Source organism: Pecten maximus, chromosome 12 (genome assembly GCF_902652985.1).
Source record: "Pecten maximus chromosome 12, xPecMax1.1, whole genome shotgun sequence".
Lineage (NCBI taxonomy): Eukaryota > Metazoa > Mollusca > Bivalvia > Pectinida > Pectinidae > Pecten > Pecten maximus.
In genome coordinates, this window is record NC_047026.1 from 41097911 (window position 1) to 41122211 (window position 24301).

Sequence of the window (24301 nt, forward strand, 5' to 3'; positions counted from 1 at the left end):
TTCCAACTTTCCAACAATGATACTTCATTTTAAAGCATTACAACCGTAAAACTACCCCTTTCCAAGTGTCAAATATTGCGGCGGCGTATGTTGTGGCCCTCCAACAGCTCTTGTTGTTTTTGTATTTGGCCTATTAAACTTGGACTGTATTATTGTATTTTACCTGTACAAAGTATCCTTTTATGTCGGTAATTAATTAATGTAGTGGTAATTATCTAAAGTTCATGTTTTTTCATTGGTTTTGATGTAATGTATGAACATAGCAAGTTAGTAACACTTGTATTTTAAATTTAAAATTTACAACAACTGCGAAACAAGTAAATTAATCACGCTTATTGTTGACCCCAAAAGGAAATTAGATTTCTAATTGTATGCATATAAGACTATAACTTCTGAGAAACACAGAAAATATAATGTTTCGTATATAAAATAAACAAACTTACGTCACACTTAATAACTTAAATTTTATTCATGCCTTTTCTTCACCACATGCCATTTCACATACCTACAACCACAATAATGGATGTAGAACCATCAAAATAAACCTTAACTATAAAAAAACTTTTGGCAAAGACACTGTATCCAGTTTTTGTAAACCTGCCAATGTCGTAAACCTGACAATGTCGTAAACCTGACAATGTCGTAAACCTGACAATGTCGTAAAACTGCCAATGTCGTAAACCTGACAATGTTGTAGCAATGTCGTAAACCCTGCCAATGTTGTAGCAATGTTGTAATCATGTGACTTACAGGCAAATCAATACACAAAATAGATCAGATATAAGGACAGATAGTTAGGATCAAAACTGATGTGTGCCATCAATTATAAAGCAAGAATTTACTGTATTACAAAACTGGTTATACAAATAATGCATATACCACCCATGAAATAATTAGCACGTAAATCTCTAACATAATTAACATGTACAATTTTACCAATTTTATCAATTGTTATTCTCTGTAAAATACCCAAGAAAAACACTAATCTTAATTGTAAACATTTCTACTTCAAATGTGCACACTTGTAGAACAATGTAAATGTTATTGTTCTTTTTTAGCTCGGACACAGACTGCATGGCAGGCCTGTTTGAATTGGATAAAGTGTTATATTTATATATACATTGTAGATATACTGTATATACATGAATGTAGACTTTGTCTTTAGAACCCAATAAATCCCTCACACAGGTCTTTAAAGCTTAAGACAATTATTCGGATAATTAATGGACCATGAACAATGTAAGTACATTCCACCATTGTGCAAATTACGAAATGGTTAACCGATGGTTTGTACAGGACAATTCTGGTCGTGTGGGAGACACAATTACGATGTATGTAGAGTGCAGACATTCGTACTTAGTACCGACTCATTGAATTCTGTATAAAATGTCCGCCTTATACCGTATTATACCACCATAATGCCTTGCTCATGTATTATAACCATATAGTTATGTATTTAAAATGGCAAAAGTATGACAAAAGTCTGGTATTATATATAGACATCATATAAGCCAAAAGGCCCAGTCCTCGGCCACTTGGAGGAAATGCTTAAAAAATTGTCAGGTATGCAAAATTAGGTATATATGGTCACCTGTGCCTGACCATTTTGGTTTTCTCCGAATACTCCTGTTTCCTTCCGCAGTCTAGTAAGACCCCTCGCGTGCCTTCCCCAACAAGTTTGATTAAAGTATGAGAATCTTAAAACTTCAATTAAAAAAAAAATTATTTGTGAATTACATGTATATGACCTAAAGATGCAAACATTGTGCCCTAAATAATTTGGCAGGGGACTGGAATAGTTTATAAACTTGATCATTTATTATCCTCTTATATTAGTTTGAATAGACTGTTAAAGTGGATATATCTACTGGTATTTTTAATGAAACAGATTAGCATTGTCAGTTATTGGCTCAGTGTGTCAAACTCGGCAATTTGCCATGGTATGTTGTAAACACTGAGGCCAAAGTGGTGTAGGTGTGTAGTCCATTTAATTGGCTCTGTAATCAGGGTCAGGTAAATGTTTGTTATACACACACTGGAATCTAATTACCAAAACGTATTGCACGTAGTGAAATATGTTATAGGTATGTTAATAGTTCCTTGCTACAATACTCAAACAAAACTTTACAAATAATATTGTCAATTATTAAACGTTTAAGCCTCTATATATATATGGTCTGTCAACAATGCCTGTATTGGCCACGTCACATATCAGAGGAGGATCTTTCTAAGCTATTTGAAAGTGAGTGTTAAAGGCTGGAGTAGGAGATCAGGGTTAAATTGACAATTTCAAGGGGAATTTTCGAAACACAAACTGCACTCACTTGCAATTATTCCATCTGGGTAGCTGATAAAATCCTATTTTATATGCATTAAACTATTGTACTCCTTTATAGGTTTGCTATCTACCTGTAAGAGGACTACAATCTATATAACTCTAATTCAGAGGTTATCATTACAGGACTATAAAAACAGCATAGGATTTTAATTCTATCACAGAATTTGCAATAGGAACAGAGCAGTTGATGAATATTTATACTGACAGATCGAAAACATGAGCAACACCAGAACATACACAAATCTATAAATAAATAAATAAATAAATGAATAAATGGGACATATTAAACAAAAGAGAGCAAGAGGAAGGACTTGATATTACTGTAACAGAACTGGACTGGGATGAACGCCGGCGTCCAGGTAGCTTAATTGGTAGAGCATCTGACTAGTGTTCAGAGTTCTTGGGTTCAAACCTCGGCCTGGTCATGCATTATTCCTCGCCAATTACATATGGTGCCAACTAAATACCAACGGAAGTGGTATAGGGTCTGGTGTGTGTCTTTGGGTTCAAAGACTTTGTTGAAGGAGGGAGAGGAATGTAGCGGATCTGGACTGGGATGAACGCCGGGGACCAGGTAGCTCAATTGGTAGAGCATCTGGCTAGTGTTCGGAGGTCCTGAGTTCAAGCCCTGAGGTCTGGCTGTGCATTTTTCCTCTCCTATTACGTTACTGAAATTCGGTGGGCTTATTGTCCCATAAATAATACAAATTATATAACTGTATTCCAGTTGACCCTTAGCCTGAAAGTAGATTGTTAAGATGTATAAATTATCTCAATCCTAGATTCTCTTCAGGATTTCAGTTCTTTAAAATCTTGGAAGATATTAAGATTGGATGAATCATATCCGTGATGCTAGATAATACCCTGGGTTATTTTCATGGCTGTGTTGTCACTTAGCTGAATTTTAAGCACCAAGCCAGTGCATTGCAACATAGATACATAGATAGAAAGATTTTAACAAAAGAAGGAAATTGCATTCCTTTGAGAGTCCGCTCTGTAATAAATAATATATTCAAATGAAACATTCACAGTTCCATTTTTTCTTTAAAACAACATAAACAGGACAGGTACACTATTACTCACTAGTATTAGAGTCCAATGTAATCTATTGATCCACACGTTTAAATTACTTATGTTTTCTACTCTTTGAGGATATCTATTCTGATCCATTAGCTATATAAGGAAGGAAGACTATATAATATACTGTAGGTGCATGATGAGATAGCTGATTAAATTGGTAGACGATGATGCATACAGTTGTCGCCCATGTAATTGTTTAATTAAGTGTTTGACTGAGGTAAGTTTACTAATTGCAAAGCTGCTAGAACTAGAAAATAATTTTGTGAACTGCATGACAATATTATTCCTGTCCTCGTATTAAGAAAAATATCTCCTTTCTTCCTACCATTCTGGGAAGTACATTGTAGTTCATTGGAGGTCCTTAAAATGCCCTCCGGAATTGCTTTGGAGATAGGTATACAGATAAGCTGTCTGTGCAGTAATGTGAAACAGCTAATTACCAGAGATACAGGTAGACTACTAATGAAGGGCTAAATACCATCACACAAAGGAGAATCAGGAGATCAATTATTCAGGTATATATACCCGGTAGCTGTAGGGGTTCCAACAGTTCAACCTGCATCACATGTGTTTAACAATGCACACTTACCCCAGGGTACTGGTAATGTACTCAACTTTGGTGACCAGGGCTCGATTCCATGAAAAAATATAGGCAAGGTCACCTGCTCAACTTTTCTTGGTATTCTGGTTATTTCAGGAAAGGAACTAAATTGATCAACATCAGATATAAGTGGTGCCTATGTCAAACAGGCTGTATGTGATGCCCACACTGTAATAAGTCACGCATTACGATGTATATTGGGTTAATACATGGAGAACATGGAGAACATGCTTATTATAACATGTATTTGAATGTGCATTCTTCTCTGTAAAATATGCTGTATTGAGTGAGTACCATGAACAAATCTCTATCAGTAGAAACCGAACAGAAACAGAATTATTTTGTGTTTTGCATGTTTGTATTAAAATGTCAGACATGCATGTACAGCCACATATATTCGATCTGCCTAGCTAAGCTTACAAGAGTTTGTCTGCATGCAGTTATTATAATAAAGCATTTTATTTTTTAAGTGCTTCTTGACCCCTTGCCTAGCAAATTCACCTTTGTCATTTCAATCTTTTTCTTCTAGCTAGTAAATTATTACAATTCTTAACAGCCAGTCAACACTGCAAAAGTCATTAGAGCAAAAAGATTGTGGGCTTAAACAAAATAACCTTACAACAAACAAATGTGTAAAATGTGTAAAAAATATATTAGTACAGCCTAGCTCACATACGTACAAAGTTAAAAAAGTTAAAAACTTAAATTTGGCGATGTTATTGATTATCTTGTAAGAGACAGCTTTTAGATAGTTCAAAATTTTGTTGTATATGTTAACTGTTTCAAAATAAGATCTAGACTGAATTGTTGTGCTATTATGAAAATGTTCTCTTGTAGGATGTAGATCAATAAACTCTAATAAAATGTGTTTCAACTACAGTAAATGATTCATTGCACTGTCAGGCTGGTCCTCATGCTTCAATAATTAAAGTGAATATTTTTCATATATGTAATCATGCATCCTCTATCCCAGGTAAAAATCACACTATCATTTCACCTGGGGCTGAGGATGATATGAAATACATGTGTATATGTATATAAGAAAAGATTGCAGGAACTTTTTCCAATCACAATCATTTATATTAACACACTGAATGTATGGTCTGATGTAGTAGTGCTGTTTACCTTAAAGGCTTGGATACAGCCAACAATTTTTGTACTGCTGAACCAACAACATTTACCATCATGAAGACAATGATTTGAGTTCACTGACATCGAAGGATGGTAAAAACATAATTGGCATGCATCGCAGACATAATTGGCATGCATCGCAGAGTAAACACTCGGAGGTCGGAGGTCGAGGGGGTAATTAACAGTACCACAGTACATGTTGTGGGAGTTCATCACCCTGATCATGAACAGTACTGTAGATGGTTAGCACTATAAACCCAATGGGCGCACAAATAACAGTTATAATGATGACCTTGATCAAACAGTAACGGTTGATGATGATCTCGATTGAGTGGACGGATAACAGTTAATGATGACCTTGATTGACTGGTGACGTTTAATGATGACCTTGATTGAGTGGTGACATTTAATGATGACCTTGATTGAGTGGTGACATTTAATGATGACCTTGATAGAGTGGTGACGTTTAATGATGACCTTGATTGACTGGTGACATTTAATGATGACCTTGATAGAGTAGTGACATTTAATGATGACCTTGATTGAGTGGTGACGTTTAATGATGACCTTGATTGAGTGGTGCAAGACGTTTAATGATGACCTTGATTGAGTGGTGACGTTTAATGATGACCTTGATTGAGTGGTGACGTTTAATGATGACCTTGATTGAGTGGTGACGTTTAATGATGACCTTGATAGAGTGGTGACGTTTAATGATGACCTTGATTGAGTGGTGACATTTAATGATGACCTTGATTGAGTGGTGACATTTGATAATGACATTGATTTAGTGGTGACGTTTAATGATGACCTTGATAGAGTGGTGACGTTTAATGATGACCTTGATAGAGTGGTGACATTTAATGATGACCTTGATTGAGTGGTGATGTTTAATGATGACCTTAATTAAGTGGTGACGTTTAATAATGACCTTGATTGGGTGGTGATGTTTAATGATGACCTTAATTAAGTGGTGACGTTTAATAATGACCTTGATTGGGTGGTGACGTTTAATGATGACCTTGATTGAGTGGTGACATTTAATAATGACCTTGATTGAGTGGTGACATTTAATAATGACCTTGATTTAGTGTTGACATTTAATAATGACCTTGATTGAGTGGTGACATTTAATAATGACCTTGATTGAGTGGTGACATTTAATAATGACATTGATTTAGTGGTGACGTTTAATGATGACCTTGATTGAGTGGTGACGTTTAATGATGACCTTGATTGAGTGGTGACGTTTTAATGATGACCTTGATTGAGTGGTAAACGTTACAGATGATGGAGAGAGAGAATTCCTACAGGTCTAATTGACTGTTTAATGATGACCTTGATAGAGTGGTGTCGTTATAAATGATGGAGAGAGAGAATTCCTACAGGTCTAATTGATGGAGAGAGAGAATTCCTACAGGTCTAATTGATGGAGAGAGAGAATTCCTACAGGTCTAATTGATGGAGAGAGAGAATTCCTACAGGTCTAAATGATGGAGAGAGAGAATTCCTACAGGTCTAATTGATGGAGAGAGAGAATTCGTACAGGTCTAATTGATGGAGAGAGAGAATTCCTACAGGTCTAATTGATGGAGAGAGAGAATTCCTACAGGTCTAAATGATGGAGAGAGAGAATTCCTACAGGTCTAATTGATGGAGAGACAGAATTCCTACAGGTCTAATTGATGGAGAGAGAGAATTCCTACAGGTCTAATTGATGGAGAGAGAGAATTCCTACAGGTCTAATTAATGGAGAGAGAGAATTCCTACAGGTCTAATTGATGGAGAGAGAGAATTCCTACAGGTCTAATTGACTGTTTATTGATGATTTTGATAGAGTGGTGACGTTATAGATGATGGAGAGAGAGAATTCCTACAGGTCTAATTGATGGAGAGAGAGAATTCCTACTGGTCTAATTGATGGAGAGAGAGAATTCCTACAGGTCTAATTGATTGAGAAAGAGAATTCCTACAGGTCTAATTGATGGAGAGAGAGAATTCCTACAGGTCTAATTGATGGAGAGAGAGAATTCCTACAGGTCTAATTGATTGAGAAAGAGAATTCCTACAGGTCTAATTGATTGAGAGAGAGAATTCCTACAGGTCTAATTGATTGAGAAAGAGAATTCCTACAGGTCTAATTGATTGAGAGAGAGAATTCCTACAGGTCTAATTGATTGAGAGAGAGAATTCCTACAGGTCTAATTGATTGAGAGAGAGAATTCCTACAGGTCTAATTGATGGAGAGAGAGAATTCCTACAGGTCTAATTGATGGAGAGAGAGAATTCCTACAGGTCTAATTGATGGAGAGAGAGAATTCCTACAGGTCTAATTGATTGAGAGAGAGAATTCCTACAGGTCTAATTGATGGAGAGAGAGAATTCCTACAGGTCTAATTGATTGAGAGAGAGAATTCCTACAGGTCTAATTGATGGAGAGAGAGAGTTCCTACAGGTCTAATTGATTGAGAAAGAGAATTCCTACAGGTCTAATTGATGGAGAGAGAGAATTCCTACAGGTCTAATTGATGGAGAGAGAGAATTCCTACAGGTCTAATTGATTGAGAGAGAGAATTCCTACAGGTCTAATTGATGGAGAGAGAGAATTCCTACAGGTCTAATTGATGGAGAGAGAGAATTCCTACAGGTCTAATTGATGGAGAGAGAGAATTCCTACAGGTCTAATTGATGGAGAGAGAGAATTCCTACAGGTCTAATTGATGGAGAGAGAGAATTCCTACAGGTCTAATTGATGGAGAGAGAGAGTTCCTACAGGTCTAATTGATGGAGAGAGAGAGTTCCTACAGGTCTAATTGATGGAGAGAGAGAGTTCCTACAGGTCTAATTGATGGAGAGAGAGAATTCCTACAGGTCTAATTGATGGAGAGAGAGAATTCCTACAGGTCTAATTGATGGAGAGAGAGAGTTCCTACAGGTCTAATTGATGGAGAGAGAGAGTTCCTACAGGTCTAATTGATGGAGAGAGAGAATTCCTACAGGTCTAATTGATGGAGAGAGAGAATTCCTACAGGTCTAATTGATGGAGAGAGAGAATTCCTACAGGTCTAATTGATGGAGAGAGAGAATTCGTACAGGTCTAATTGATGGAGAGAGAGAATTCCTACAGGTCTAATTGATGGAGAGAGAGAATTCCTACAGGTCTAATTAATGGAGAGAGAGAATTCGTACAGGTCTAATTGATGGAGAGAGAGAATTTCTACAGGTCTAATTGACTGTTTATTGATGAGTTTCTTGTCAGAGGAAACTAGATGGACGGTGACTAGATATTCAAATTGATATGTTCATTAGTAGACAACATGAAAAATTTCATGGTTTATCAATTATGTGTGTATATTGAACCTGAAATAGCCTAGAATTCTGTTCTGATGAATACGTCATCGACACTACCAAAGAGAAATGATGTTGTTTTGTCAGAGATGGATTGGAAATGTCACTTTTCTAAAACCTTTATCAAAAGGCTGTTACAATATTTTTTTAGTTCATGGAAGATTAATTTTCTTATTGGCTTTTACGAGGAGCGATTGCTGAATTAATAAACATGTCCAATATTGAGTAAAATATCCATCTATGTATATATATCATACATTGTATTTAGGTGGCCGGATATAGAAAATGTTATAAAATATCATTACATAGCAATAGATAGATAAAACAGGGGTTAACCTACGTCATATACATGGACTCGGTAACACAAAAATGGTGTCTCAATGGCCCTCGGAGTAAGTTTTTGCATATTGTTATTTTCCATCCAGTTTGTATATCAACACATAGCCATTGAAGACCTACACTAAAAAGGATTACTTGATCCCAACAAATAGCGGGCGTAATTCCTTTATTTGGCAAAAATCTGAAAAAAAAAAATGAAAATTATATGTGGATATCTAGGAAACACACTCCACGATTTTTCGCTTAAAATACAACATTCATGTATTCATTTATATATCTATGGGCATGATTATACATTTAGATTAAACAGAGGATAAGATGGTTTCAATATATAGTGTGATTTAATTTTAATTTATAGCCAAATGTTTAGCCAAATAAAAAATTGTGTTAAGTTTTTGGCCAAATAAAGGAACTACGTCCGCTATTTGTTGTGAATGAGTATCTTTTTTGGTGATGATCTTCAATAGGATATGTGTCGATATACAAAATAAACGCAAATAACAGTAATATGCAAAAACTTGCTCCAAAACGGGCTGTGAAGACGCCGCTTTTGTGTTAGAATAATGTGATAAAAGGGGAAAATAAAGTTGGTGAAGTTTTGGTTTGGTTTGTTTTTGTTTAACGTCCTATTAACAGCCAGGGTCATTTAAGGACGTGCCAGGTTTTGGAGGTGGAGGAAAGCCGGAGTACACAGAGAAAAACCACTGGCCTACGGTCAGTACCTGGCAACTGCACCACGAAGGTTTCGAACTCGCAAACCCAGAGGTGGATCGAGGGCTAGTATTAAGTGTCAGGACACCTTAACCACTCGGCCCCTGCAGCCCCATAGTTGGTGAAGTAACCGACTTTATTGATGTATTGTGATTCAGACTAGGTGAGGCTTTTTTGAGTTCCCTAAAATAAAAATCTCAACATCCCATGGTTGATCCGGAGTTTCAGTGATATAATGCTATATTTAATTTTCACTCCTGATAAATATCTACAATGTTCTCTCCATCTCTACTATAAACATAATTAGGCCATATTTATTTCAAGAAATTGGGTGAGAGACTTTTACAATTAAAACTTGGTACAAATAATTAATTTGACAAAACGTGAAATAAACTTCAATCAGGAATGACAATAATATTGCCCCCAAAAACCTCTGAATCAGCTCTAAAAAGTCTCACACAAATAAAATGGAGCCCTGTTGTTTCCAACGAAAATTGGAGTCAAGGTGTGTAAGAGAAATTCTTACTGTAATAATATACCCGAGTGTTTAAGGTGTCTCGACACATTATCACTAGTCCTTCACCTCAGGGTTGCGAGTTCGAAACCCATATGAGACAGTTCACTGCAGCCTACCTGGTAACTGACCGTAGGCCAGTAGCTTTTCACTGGGTGCTCCGACTTTCCTCCACCTTCAAAACCTGGCACATCCTTAAATGACCCTGGCTGTTAATAGGACATACCTGAGATTGGGATTACCTAATTGTTTAAGTTCATGATCAGATGTACATATTTTAGCGGTAATCTTATTTGAGCATCTCTTGTGCTGGTTTCTATGGCAATCATTGTTGGAGCGCTAATTCATCATTTCTCTAATCTGTTTTAATTTGGTTTTGTAATTAAATTTGTATAAATTAAATATGTTTCCAGTACGTTAAATTTTAATACATTGAGATGTAGTTTTTAATCATTTCATGTACAAGCTTCCGTTTGAAATCCATTTGATCTAAGCAGAAAATTCTCTTTTCAATGTCTACATCCGTCTAGTACACTGTTCTATTGAACCCTGAATTATTGAAGCTCTGGGGATCTGAGGCGACATAAATTGTAAAAGTAAGAATAGATCTGTTGGTGCATAGAACATTTCACCGTTTGTGAGAATGAAATTTACTTTCAAAAGAATGTGATCGGGCTTGAAGGTATTTATCAATAATAAATACAATAAGATTAATTTATGATTCGCGTGTGTGGTTCACCGGAAAGCTCCTGTAGATGTATAGATATAATTTGTTGTTTTTCCTTGAGCTCATTTGAGTCGGACAAGGTCGTGTGAATGTCCTATATGTTTTTATAGTGGATTGATTACCATATTTGACTTGTTTAATTCACCCTGGGTTATTAAAAACTGATGGTCATTAAGATTTTCATCTCCCATAAAATTCTCACCCAGATGAATTGATGGTCCTGATCAACATGCTATAAGAACAAAGGTCCAATTATAATTGCATAGTGTTGACTTTTATCCCCCGCTTTTACTGTAACAGAGGATATTAATTTGGTTTTGTCCATTTGTTTATCCCTCCGCCTGTCTCTCCGTCAGCTGTCATACTTTGTTTCCGTGCAATAACTGTAACAAATGTTCACAGATTTTCTTCTGCCTGATGTTAATTTTGAAGAATCATGACCCCTTGATTAATTGAAAACCTTATTTTCTGCTGTTTCCTTAAAATAACTGGAACATTTATTAACATATTTCCGCAGCTCGACCAAGTTGGATTGCTAATTTTACCTGACAGTATTTGGCAGAGTTATGGCCCCTTGATTCACTAAAAATATTGTTTTCTGCCATTTTTGTGAAATATAATTAGAATAGTTGTTAACAGATTTTCTTCAAACTTGATAACAAGGTTAAATGCCTAAAGGGCTAGGTCAAATTTGATTGCCACTTTTGCCAGACTTTATTTGGCAGAGTTATGACCCCTTGGTTACTAAAAACCTCAGTTTCTATGCAATAACTCCCACAAATATTAATGGATTGTCATCAAACTTTCATTAAAAGCATTGCTGTTTGTAGTAAAAAAACTCCCACAAATATTTTTTCAAAAGTCTTCAAACCTAGGAACAGGATTCAATGTATTAAGAGCTCACCCAAATTTGTGATTACGTATATACGGTTTGCTAATGGCAGATGAAAAGAGAAGTCTTTAGATTGCAAAACTAATATTGTCATGCAGAAGGATGGAGACATAAACTCCACAAATTAAACCAAAACCCGTGAAATATGACTCGATCATCTCCTCCAAACCAAAACCCGTGAAATATGACTCAATCATCTCCTCCAAACCAAAACCCGTGAAATATGACTCAATCATCTCCTCCAAACCAAAACCCGTGAAATATGACTCAATCATCTCCTCCAAACCAAAACCCGTGAAATATAACTCAATCATCTCCTCCAAACCGAAACCCGTGAAATATGACTCAATCATCTCCTCCAAACCAAAACCCGTGAAATATGACTCAAACATCTCCTCCAAACCAAAACCCGTGAAATATGACTCAATCATCTCCTCCAAACCAAAACCCGTGAAATATGACTCAATCATCTCCTCTAAACTGAAACCCGTGAAATATGACTCAATCATCTCCTCCAAACCAAAACCCGTGAAATATAACTCAATCATCTCCTCCAAACCGAAACCCGTGAAATATGACTCAATCATCTCCTCCAAACCAAAACCCGTGAAATATAACTCAATCATCTCCTCCAAACCGAAACCCGTGAAATATGACTCAATCATCTCCTCCAAACCAAAACCCGTGAAATATGACTCAATCATCTCCTCCAAACCGAAACCCGTGAAATATGACTCAATCATCTCCTCCAAACCGAAACCCGTGAAATATGACTCAATCATCTCCTCCAAACCAAAACCCGTGAAATATGACTCAATCATCTCCTCGATCCAAACCAAAACCCGTGAAATATGACTCAATCATCTCCTCCAAACCAAAACCCGTGAAATATGACTCAATCATCTCCTCCAAACCAAAACCTGTGAAATATGACTCAAACATCTCCTCCAAACCAAAACCCGTGAAATATGACTCAATCATCTCCTCTAAACCAAAACCCGTGAAATATGACCCAATCATCTCCTCTAAACCAAAACCCGTGAAATATGACCCAATCATCTCCTATACCATGCGGCTTCCGATTGTATCATATTCAAATATATATATGAAAGGCTAAATTGTGATACACATAGAAAATACACCAGACACACCAGTAAAACAGACTATCAGGATTCTTGTGGGAAAACCCATTCAATCCACAGGTTACCTAGGGTGTTTACATGTTGTAAAGATACTGCACCTGGTCAAAAAACATGTTGGTTACCTAGGGTGTTTACATGTTGTAACGATACTGCACCTGGTCAAAAAACTAAAGGTTCATTAAAGACTTTTACCTGTGGTTTACCTAATTAATACAGGTAAGGTTATAAAAATGTCTGCCTCTGACATGATATCTGCAACAGGATGGATTAGATCTATAGGCTGGTCAGCCATGAATTTTTCATGGGTTTGCATTGGTCCTGTGTTTACCACAATAATTAAGGCCATATCCCAGGTTTGTACAGCTGGGTTAGTTAATTAAATCTGATACTTGCACAGGTAAGTCATAAGGGTCCCTATGGTGTGATGAACATGTGCAATTAATGACATTTAATAATGTTTAAATTTAAATTGCTTTATATATCTAATAATTATAAAATATAATATACCTTGACTCACTTAAGTTAGAACTTCCGTGATGTCAGAAAAAATACACGAAAAATCCCAATATTTATACATTTGTAAATACATTATGCCTGAGGTAAATTGTACGATCATTAAAAAATGGCACTTTGTACGTATACATGTAGTTATAATATTCTTTGGATAAATTTCCTTAATGATATTAAAATTTTAAATGCATAGTTTCTTAAATTCATGAATAGTTGAGATCAATATGTTTCAGATATTCATGAAGTATATCTAAATCAATATAGACATCATAGTATAAGCCTCTAAAGTCAGTAGGTTTTTATGGAAATAAGTCACAGTGCTGTGCTTTTATTTACCCTGTATAGGTAGGTCTATAGTGGGGATTTCTGTACAACGTGTAATATATAATACATTGCAGTAGATGTTGGGGGGGAAATCAATAGACTGAGATATAGAACATGAGGTCAGCTGGTGTTGGAGCATTCAAAATAAATAGTACGTGTCCAATTCTCACAGGTCTATGATCAGGTACACCAAAGAAAATGTTTGCAATAGAATTACGTATTAATTAATCTAGATTTTTTAATCCACTATATACCCTTTGTATATGACCGTCTATGGTGTGACTATATATAGGTGACTTTACCGGGTGGCGATATATTTTTCTGTGGACCATTGGTATTATTTAACCCTGCTTAATGAAGTGTTAGGGGGTTTGTTGGGGGTGGGGGGTGGGGGGGTTGTTGTTGAGGTGTATGTGTGGCTATAACAGTAAACATCCAAACTTTTTTAACTTGATGTGGATGTATCCATCCCAATTTCTAAAGTCGTGCAGATCAATCTGGCTTATATTTAAAATCTGCTTATTTTTATGGCAGTATATATAATTGCCAATTACAGTTACAAATCTTGTCTGGGTGATTCAAAGAGAGTTTTCATCCAAAATCGGTAAACATTTACACTGAATTTCAATTACCGCGCATACATCTTTGTTTACTGTTTTGATCTGCTATTTTCCCCTTATTTGTATTTATTAGAAAGTGTTTGTGACAGAGTGGGAATCAGGGTGGATTGGGGAGTCTAGTATTAGTCAGTCCTACCTCTGTACTACTGGTAACAGTCACTATCAGATAGAACATAAGCTTATTGTCGGAGTTATTGCCCTTTATCTATTGCTGGGACTACACCTTAGATACCTTTATATACTCTGTACACAAACAGTTGTACTTCAGGTTGTAATGTCTTCACAGACTTACATATGTGTTAATATCTCCATACTGTATGAAGAGGGTCGACATGCAATCTTAAATTTTGTTTATCTTAGTATCAATATCATTACCTGGCCTGTCGAGATCTTATAAGTGGGGTTTGAGAATATTGCAACAGTTATGAAATCTTTGGCCTGTTTTTAATTTAGACCTGAACAATGTACAACAGTCCGTATAAGGAACGTTTTGGTGGGTTTTTAATTGAGATTATCTGTCTCTGTCACGTAGACGGGAGTGTGGGTAGTGTGTTGGTGGATATATTTAGACCAGTAATTATATATAATTGGTTTGCTGGTTTATTATGTATTACAGAGTACAGTGTTACTATTGAATTACATGTTGGGCTAATTAGGGCATATACATTCGGAAGATAAGGCAGGGATTAATTACTAATTAAGACAACTGTTCCTCTTTAATAAGATCTGAACTAAATCTTACAATATTAATTCTAATTTCAGTTATTTAACTTGCAATGTTAAGTATAACTGTACATCACCATTAAGCTGCGTCCCTTGTCCAGATCACCAATGTGAAACTGACCAACATCACATCCTGCAGGGTTGCCAACTCACTCATGTGAGACAAAAAAACTCATGTTAAAATGTCCCTAAAATGTCCCTTCTCACGTTGAAGCAATCCTCACATAACGTGAGGTACAAATCTCACACATCGATAAAGTTTTCTCAAGTCGTATCACGATGAAGCCATGAAATCGGCAACTTTAGCTTGGAATGTTCTGATGACCTCAATTCTTGATGTTTAATGATGATCTGCCATATTTATTAAACTATAATAAACAAACCTTTTAACAAATTATAATCCAGAATTTAACTGGGGTATAGTAGCGTCTTATGACTTTGCTACGTGTATATTAAGATTTTGTTGAGTCAGTCATTTAAGCTCTATATCAGTGCTCATTTTTGTGCGTAGAATAATCCTATCAATTCTAGAAGTGAAATAAACATGTATGTACAATATCTTGATAATATAATCATCGTAAATATGTATTCAGTAATACACAGTGAACTATATACTCTGTTGAACCAGTCAAAGTTCTCTATATGAATTTAACCATACATGTATCAGCAGCCTAGTATATAGCATGACATATAATATGAACCAGCTTAAGGTCTAATTGATCATGAGACACATGATTGGGGTTCAACATTAATATGTTTGTACAATTCGTATAGAATAGGTTATTTTTGTTAAAATTTTCTTTGATTCTTCACATTAACACATGATGTATTCATCAATGCATTCAGTTTTAAAAATGAAGTGACATTTTCATAAAATAATCACTGTTTATATACTTGTTTTTCTTACCTACAGAAGTCTACAAACAACGACTCCAGGAGTTGATGTGTTGTTGACCTTGGCCTTGGATTTCCCAGGAAACTTCTTGTGACCTTGACATTGGAGTGTATATTTATAGCAAGGTGTGTGACCCTGACATTGGATTGAATAACAACCTGTGTAATCTTGTCTCTCCGTGAGTCATACCACATGTGATCTGTTCCTTGTATTTAATACAAGATGTGTGTGACCTTGACCTTCCTCTTAATTTAAATCCGTATATGTAACCTTGACCTTGGATTGAATTAAAAAGGCTGTGTACAGCCACTCCTTGGATTGTGACCTTCACCCAGTGAATTATTGTTTAGTATTGTTACGATGAAGTACCGTCATCCTCATCGTAGACTCATCATCCGGAGGCTGATTCATCATTTCTCTACCATCACCTGAGTCCCATGTCACACCTGCGTAACATTGTTTGTTTTGTTGTAGTAACTAGTCTGAAGTCAGAAAGTATAGATTTTGTGTGTCATAAACTTTGTGAATGAAAATGCCAAAAATAATTTAAGATGGTTGCCATGAAAACCTAGAAGTTTTCAAGAGAATTTGTGCTTTTAAATTACATTGTACTTAAATTTATAAAGGTAGTTAAATTTTGTCTTGTATGAATGAGATTTTCATGTATTCTAGTACATGGTAACATAATTCATTTTGTTGAATTCAATACATGAATTCAATGAAAATTTAGGAGAATTTGAAGTTGTAATAAGAACATATTTTTTCATGTTTTAAGGTGATCATTTTTTTTCTGGACATACCCGTAATACAATAGTATGGTAAAAAAAATTAATTATGGATTAAATATTTTACATGCTACCACAAGCTCAATGAATATGTATGAAATTTTTCTTTAAAAAACAACATTTGTCATAAGGATCATGTGCTACTTTAAGTACTTGTGATAGTTATCTCCTTGAAGTTTTGAAATTCCAACAGCTGTGCCTAGTCAATTTCTATCTATTAGCAAACATTTTAAAACGATCAATCATTTCATCAACATTTTCAAAATTTTCCTGAAGATATTTTAGCAGCTACTTAGTGTGTAACTCGATCTCCTTTAGATTTAAACAGAATACAGGTACATGTACAACTGTAACTCTCCTGTAGAATACATGTACAACTGTAACTCTCCTGTAGAATACAGGTACAACTGTAACTCTCCTGTAGAATACATGTACAACTGTAACTCTCCTGTAGAATACAGGTACAACTGTAACTCTCCTGTAGAATACAGGTACAACTGTAACTCTCCTGTAGAATACATGTACAACTGTAACTCTCCTGTAGAATACATGTACAACTGTAACTCTCCTGTAGAATACATGTACAACTGTAACTATCCTGTAGAATACAGGTACAACTGTAACTCTCCTGTAGAATACATGTACAACTGTAACTCTCTTGTAGAATACAGGTACAACTGTAACTCTCCTGTAGAATACATGTACAACTGTAACTCTCTTGTAGAATACAGGTACAACTGTAACTCTCCTGTAGAATACAGGTACAACTGTAACTCTCCTGTAGAATACAGGTACAACTGTAACTCTCCTGTAGAATACATGTACAACTGTAACTCTCTTGTAGAATACAGGTACAACTGTAACTCTCCTGTAGAATACAGGTACAACTGTAACTCTCCTGTAGAATACAGGTACAACTGTAACTCTCCTGTAGAATACAGGTACATCTGTAACTCTCTTGTAGAATACAGGTACATCTGTAACTCTCTTGTAGAATACAGGTACGTCTGTAACTCTACAGCATACAGGTACATCTGTAACTCTCCTGTAGAATACAGGTACATCTGTAACTCTCTTGTAGAATACAGGTACGTCTGTAACTCTACAGCATACAGGTACATCTGTAACTCGTCAGCATACAGGTACGTCTGTAACTCTACAGCATACAGGTACATCTGTAACTCTTCAGCATACAGGTACGTATGCAACTCTACAGCATACAGTTACATCTGTAACTCGTCAGCATACAGGTACATTACAGCATACAGGTACGTCTGTAACTCTACAGCATACAGGTACATCTGTAACTCGTCAGCATACAGGTACATTATGTACATCTGTAACTCTCCTGAAGATTTATCAAACAGCATACAGGTACAAAAGGTAGCATGTACCTTTAACTTATTTTTATTGTTTTCTGGGTGCATGAATATTTTGTGTTCATGCAGTATTACTAAATTATCATTTTTTTTTGTATTGTTTTATTAAATAAGAAAAAGTCATCAATTTAAAATTTGATATTAAGGTTTAGATATGAAGCCTAAGTATTGACTAATGAGTTATATACACATATATAGTGTTTCTTCTGTCAACAAAAAGGAATTTTACTGGCTAGGAGTTACTAGCCTCGTGAAGCCTGCACAGAGACATTAAGTATCATGTAAGGATTTGAAGTTCATATACAAGGGGTAGGCTCTTCAGGATTATCCTCAGTTTTTGTTAGAAATAATTTTGTAAAATATAGTGATCAGTCAATGATTGAATAGAATTAAATATTTAATAGGAATTAAGTGAATGGAAACAGATTGTCTTTACATCCCCATCAATATATAATATGTAAACACAAAAAAGCCTACAAAGATTTTAGGCACTGTATGAATTATCATTCTTCAACTCAATATCTTTTCAAAATTTGTCCCAAGTTTAATTTTTTTTTCAAATTCAAATATGTTACATACTTTAGGATATATCAATCTAAAACAATGATTTTAAATAAATGTAATGATTCATACACTATTGATAACAGGCATAATTAAGTGTATATGTTGACTTGATGCTACAATGTATATGTATCCACGAGTTTAAAAGCGGTGACCTTTTCTAAACATCGGAATGTATTTTCCATGATGAACAGTTAAATTATTAAAAAATATCTTTGAAATGTTGTACACAATATTTATTTGAAAATTTATTTTTTTATTGCGTTTTTTTTTTTTATGATTTGTTAATGTTCACTTTAGTTGGGTCATTGACCTGATATGAACAACTGGATATTTTTACCTGTGTGGGCGAGTGCTGTACTCGCAACAATTATTGATTCTTGTCTCTAAGAAGAAAGATGCTCAGTTTCTTCATAAAAGCAATATCTGTTAGTGAAATCAAAGATAAGACTACCTCTGTGGCATTACTGACAAAGGAAATCCAACCTTGTACAGGACATTAAAGTGTGCTCTTACAAAGTTACTTATGATACTGTCTTTAATATCATGTTTTTTTATACTTATGTTTATGAAATCCCTAATCATTTATTTCCTTTTACCAGAAACCGTCCATTTTCTGACATTTGATGAATTTTTTAATGAAAATTGTGTATTTTTGTATTTTACTAAACTTATCAAAAAGCTCAAATTAATGTCTACTAATTAGTTAATTTATTTTTCAGAATTTTAAAAATGAAACTCAATTTAAATTGTTTATAAATGTACAGTACATGTACATGTATTTGAATAATATGAACATTATCAGGTAATGATTACATGATAATGGTCTATTCAAAGACATTTCACACATTTAAGTCTATATACATATGTATGTGTAAAGTTTATTTTTGTTGGAATATAGAATTGAGAAATGTGTAAGATGTTCACTTTTTATTGTTTTTTACAAAAAAACCTTGTTACCGGTAATTTTTTGTTGACGTCCCCACATTGTGAGGTAATACCACATCAAATGTTGATTATAGATTTTTACGTTGTTGATCATGTTGAAATAATGTTGGCATTTCATTTACAGTATAATCAATATCGCAATGTTTTGACACATTTTGATAAGTATTTTTTCTATTGTTTGTTTAATGTTGTAGGTCTTTTTGAAAGCAAAGGTTATCAATGACAAATTTTCTTTTGACTTGAAAGAGGCGAAACTTGATCCTGCATAACAAAATCTCCAAATTAAAATTCAAGCAGAATGATTACCTTAGATTGCTTTTGAGCTGTAGTCATTGGTAATGAGTATAAGCGTTGAGTTAATCAGACTGTTTGGAAAATTTCATCTACATTGGCAAACATACATGTATATGTATGGTTCACACGAGGATTTTGTTAATTCAAATTTAAATGAGCTATTCTCTACCCTGCTGAATCACAGTAATCGGTTCACTGCTTATAATTTGTGCAATTAAAAGTATCATTTCAGCTTGAGCAAATACTTTCTGAGGCATATTGTATTGATGTGTTTCATTTCAACACAGATAGGCTTCTACACTGGTTAATTTTATAAAGAAATTACATATGTACTAGTTCAAAAGTCTGTTCACCTGAACGCTCACCTGAACACGCTGTCAATTCAATCAATACTGTTAGGAATTTAAAAAGAGCAGAGATTATATCTGTTCATCTATGAGAATAAAAATATTACTTTCAGTGAGTATTACATATGATATCTGGCCCTCAGGTTGCTTTCATCAACTTTCCATGACTTAATTTTCCAGGAAGTCAATTCGATTCATACAGATCAAGGGTCCACTCTGAAATTTTATCTGAAAAAGGACCTCATTTGTAAAATACCCAGTAAAAATCTTACACTGTAAATGTATTGTCAACTCTCATACTAACTATTTGAATTATTATAATACTTTATCTTTATTCATTTGGGGTATAATGAATACAATTATGATTTCTAAATTGATTTCTGTTTCTATCAGCTAGGATATATGACCTTGACTTGACATTGATAATCTATCTTGTACAGGTATTAGTAACATTAAACATCTAATCCGAAAGTCAGGTATAATTTATACATCTTCTATCAGGTATGTAGTCATTTGGTGTATAATTATTTGAGGGACTGTGGTACCCACTGCACTCTATCTACCCAGAAGTATTTAATATGGTAAGTCTCTCAGATGTTTGTCGCTGATGTTGCATTAGATCTCTCAGATGTTTGTCGCTGATGTTGTATCAGGTCTCTCAGATGTTTGTCGCTGATGTTGTATCAGGTCTCTCAGATGTTTGTCGCTGATGTTGTATCAGGTCTCTCAGATGTTTGTCGCTGATGTTGTATTAGGTCTCTCAGATGTTTGTCGCTGATGTTGTATTAGGTCTCTCAGATGTTTGTCGCTGATGTAGCTATAGATTATTGATTGCATTTATTGAGCATTTGTCCAATACATTGGTAGCATTGTCATCCGAGGTTTATGTAACCTTACTCAGCAATCCTATACAACATTGTATGCACTCTACCAGGATTACACCAAAACTCTACCATACTACTACTGATTAAAACTTGGTCCAATTACATTTAAAATTCAAAAATAATATCAACTTGAATGAAGAACTGAAAAAAAATGCAACATTTAGCATGAACTTTGTCCCAATGTAATTAGCTCTTCAGGTAAATTTATAGAATCAAAGTTTAGATACAAGTTTAGTGACAGTATTCTGTAACCTTAATATCAATTTCAGAAATTTTAGGAATGTGTTCAGGCTAAAGTGATCAATATATTTGATCTGAAAAATGACGTACATAAAACTCTTGTTTTGTGTGTAACTGGATCTAAATTGCTTGTCCAATATTTATTTAAATGCAGTTCTGCTATTTGGAATGTTTAATGACTTTCAGGCGCCAAATACTTGGGAAATTTGAACTACCACAGCATGTTCTTCGCTGCTAATTGTTTACACATTATCAGTTCATGTGTAATCAATTCTTCAGAACCTTTCTACTTTCTCATCAGTCCTTGTGTACTTGTCAGATGTGTCATCAGATCGTGTGTACTTCTTACTTTGTCATGCAGTCATCATTTTTTGTGTACTTGTAGAATGTGTCATCAGTTATTGTGTACCTTTCCAACATATCAGCAGTTTTTGTGTACCTTTTTAAGTTTACAATGTGTCATTACAGTGTCCACAGAAAATAATACACAAATAAACATGCTTTATACAGAGTTCATATATTTTACTGGAAAAAAATACACTTAAGGTTTATTTTTGAGGTTTTGAGGCTTTCATTATTTAAGTCAATTCTACAATGGAAATAGAGGTGTTACATTACCTAAAACAGTAACACTTTTAGTTATACAAATGTTTATTGACCTTTTAGGTTTACTTTAGGAAACGATGTCACCATGTGGTCTGTCACTAGAAACTGGGAAAAAAATGGAACCATAACATGATGATTTGGTCTGTCACTAGAAACTTGGGGGAAAAATGGAACCAACATGACGATTTGGTCTGTCACTAGAAACTTGGGGAAAAAATGGAACCAACATGATGATTTGGTCTGTCACTAGAAACTTGGGGAAAAAATGGAACCAACATGACCATTTGGTCTGTCACTAGAAAATTTGATAAATGTAGAACCAATGTCACCATGTGGTCTGTCAACTTTAGCTCCAAGAAACATTTCTGTTATTATTCTACTTGGATCTACTCACCTGGTAGGTTAGGCATTGCCTTCTATATTGTAATGTATAAAATTAAACAAGAAGGAAATGAGCCTAGTCACTGTTTGGCTTGTCACAGGTGAATTATGGTATTTATAAGTTTAACAGTAATGTATGTTATACACATAACCTACATTAAACTTACAGCACCTGAGGTCAAGATCCTGATAATGTACAGGTACTGTAGGTATATATAGGTATATGTATATACAGAACATACAGAGTACCTGGTAGGTACATGTATAGGTATATATAACGAGTACCTGGTAGGTATATGTAATACACAGGTATATACAAAATACCAGTCATAATCAAGATGAAGTCAGAAACCAGTTACAATATTATAAACATTTATCATACACTAGTGCTTTAGAAAGATAATTTGGTTGTAACAGTAGGTCCTGGTCAGTCCCACATGTGAACTCTGTGTGAGATACAAGTGTATCATTGATGATAGCTGACACACTGGTGAACTCGGTGTGAGATATAGCTGACACACTGGTGAACTCGGTGTGAGATATAGCTGACACACTGGTGAACTCCGTGTGAGATATAGCTGACACACTGGTGAACTCTGTGTGAGATATAGCTGACACACTGGTGAACTCTGTGTGAGATATAGCTGACACACTGGTGAACTCGGTGTGAGATATAGCTGACACACTGGTGAACTCGGTGTGAGATATAGCTGACACACTGGTGAACTCGGTGTGAGATATAAGTGTATCATTGATGATAGCCGACACACTGGTGCAGACATCAATAGCTTCATTTAAATTAAGTTTCATTTGAAGATAAGTTCAATCTCCCAGCTGTAGTAACTAATTGTAGATTATAAACTTGTTGATATTTAAAACTTGAATGCTGTATAATTGTTTTTGTTGTGAATTATTTTGATTTGTTATTGTCTTGTTAACACCGGTTATTGCATCAGTAGATAAAAGAGTTCAAATTCATTTGAACAGTGATTTATTTTTATTATTGTTAAAAAACATTTGCGACTTGTTGTAGGGCTTTTTAACTGATTCTATTTTATTTATTGATTTATTTATTGATTGTTTTTTTGTCATAAAAAACACTGTAACATAGAGAAATAACCATGTGAGTATTTCAGAAAGGGTTAATTTTGGAACTAGGTTAGAAGTATAATTTAATTATTTCCCTTTCCAGATAAACCCTGTCACTGTCAGCTGTTTGTGTTAATTGAGCTCATAGTATGTGCCATATAGTGATGTGTTATTACCTGTGTCCAATATTTTGTAGTTTGTACATTTCCAACTGATCATCTTTAAGATATACACTGTGTTGTTGTTTTTATCATAATATTGATGCCTGTGTGTTTTCTTTCCTCCGTCCAATTATTCAATTATCTATCAGTACATGTACAATGTACCTGTCACAAATTAATTTCCAAATATGGGTCTAATGCTTAAACGAATGAGCTACGAAAGCTTAGTTGGTGAGAGTGTCGGTCTTCTTCGTAAGCTCAGGTGAAGATCTGAGGTGTGTGGAAAAACACTTCTTAATTACACCTGTGGCTGTTTATGTTTCTCCAGAAGTGGAGAAACAGACTGGTCTGTCATGGTTGTGTCCTTGAGCAAGAAACTTTGCCATAATTGCTCTGCATTGCATGTGACACACCTCCAATATGTTGTTCAGTGAGGTAGCCACCAACTACTACAAGGAAACCCTGCCTTAAAATGACCCTTGCTGTTCATGGGGTGATAACCCCCCCCCCCCCCCCCCAAAAAAAAAACAACAAAGTTTATCTGTACCTTTGAAGTGAACATAATTGTCATTGGTGGGATGATATGATAATATGATTATGAATACTCCATGTCATTGGATGTTGCAATATCTGTAAACATGTATACATGTGCATATATATTCTATTCTGTTTGGTGTTTAATCATTTTGACCACATGATATCTGTGTCATGTAGTACAGACATTTCAGGGA

The 24301-nt window shown here is 35.0% G+C and overlaps 1 protein-coding gene across 2 annotated transcripts in view; it reads left to right on the forward strand.

Annotated features, from left to right (window-relative positions):
* The window catches only part of LOC117339215, a 32217-nt gene extending 8147 nt beyond the window's left edge, over positions 1–24070 (forward strand). The window contains exons 2-3 of one of the 2 annotated variants that reach the window (XR_004535133.1): positions 15914–20794; positions 20965–24070. Coding sequence is in view for 1 of the 2 variants with exons in the window: in XM_033900687.1 (XP_033756578.1) it covers positions 15914–15943 (30 nt within the window). In the remaining variant the exon portion in view is untranslated. Of the gene's footprint in view, positions 1–15913 lie in introns of both variants that reach the window. The other variant, XM_033900687.1, reaches the window with a different exon arrangement.
* The last annotated feature ends 231 nt before the right edge of the window (positions 24071–24301 follow it).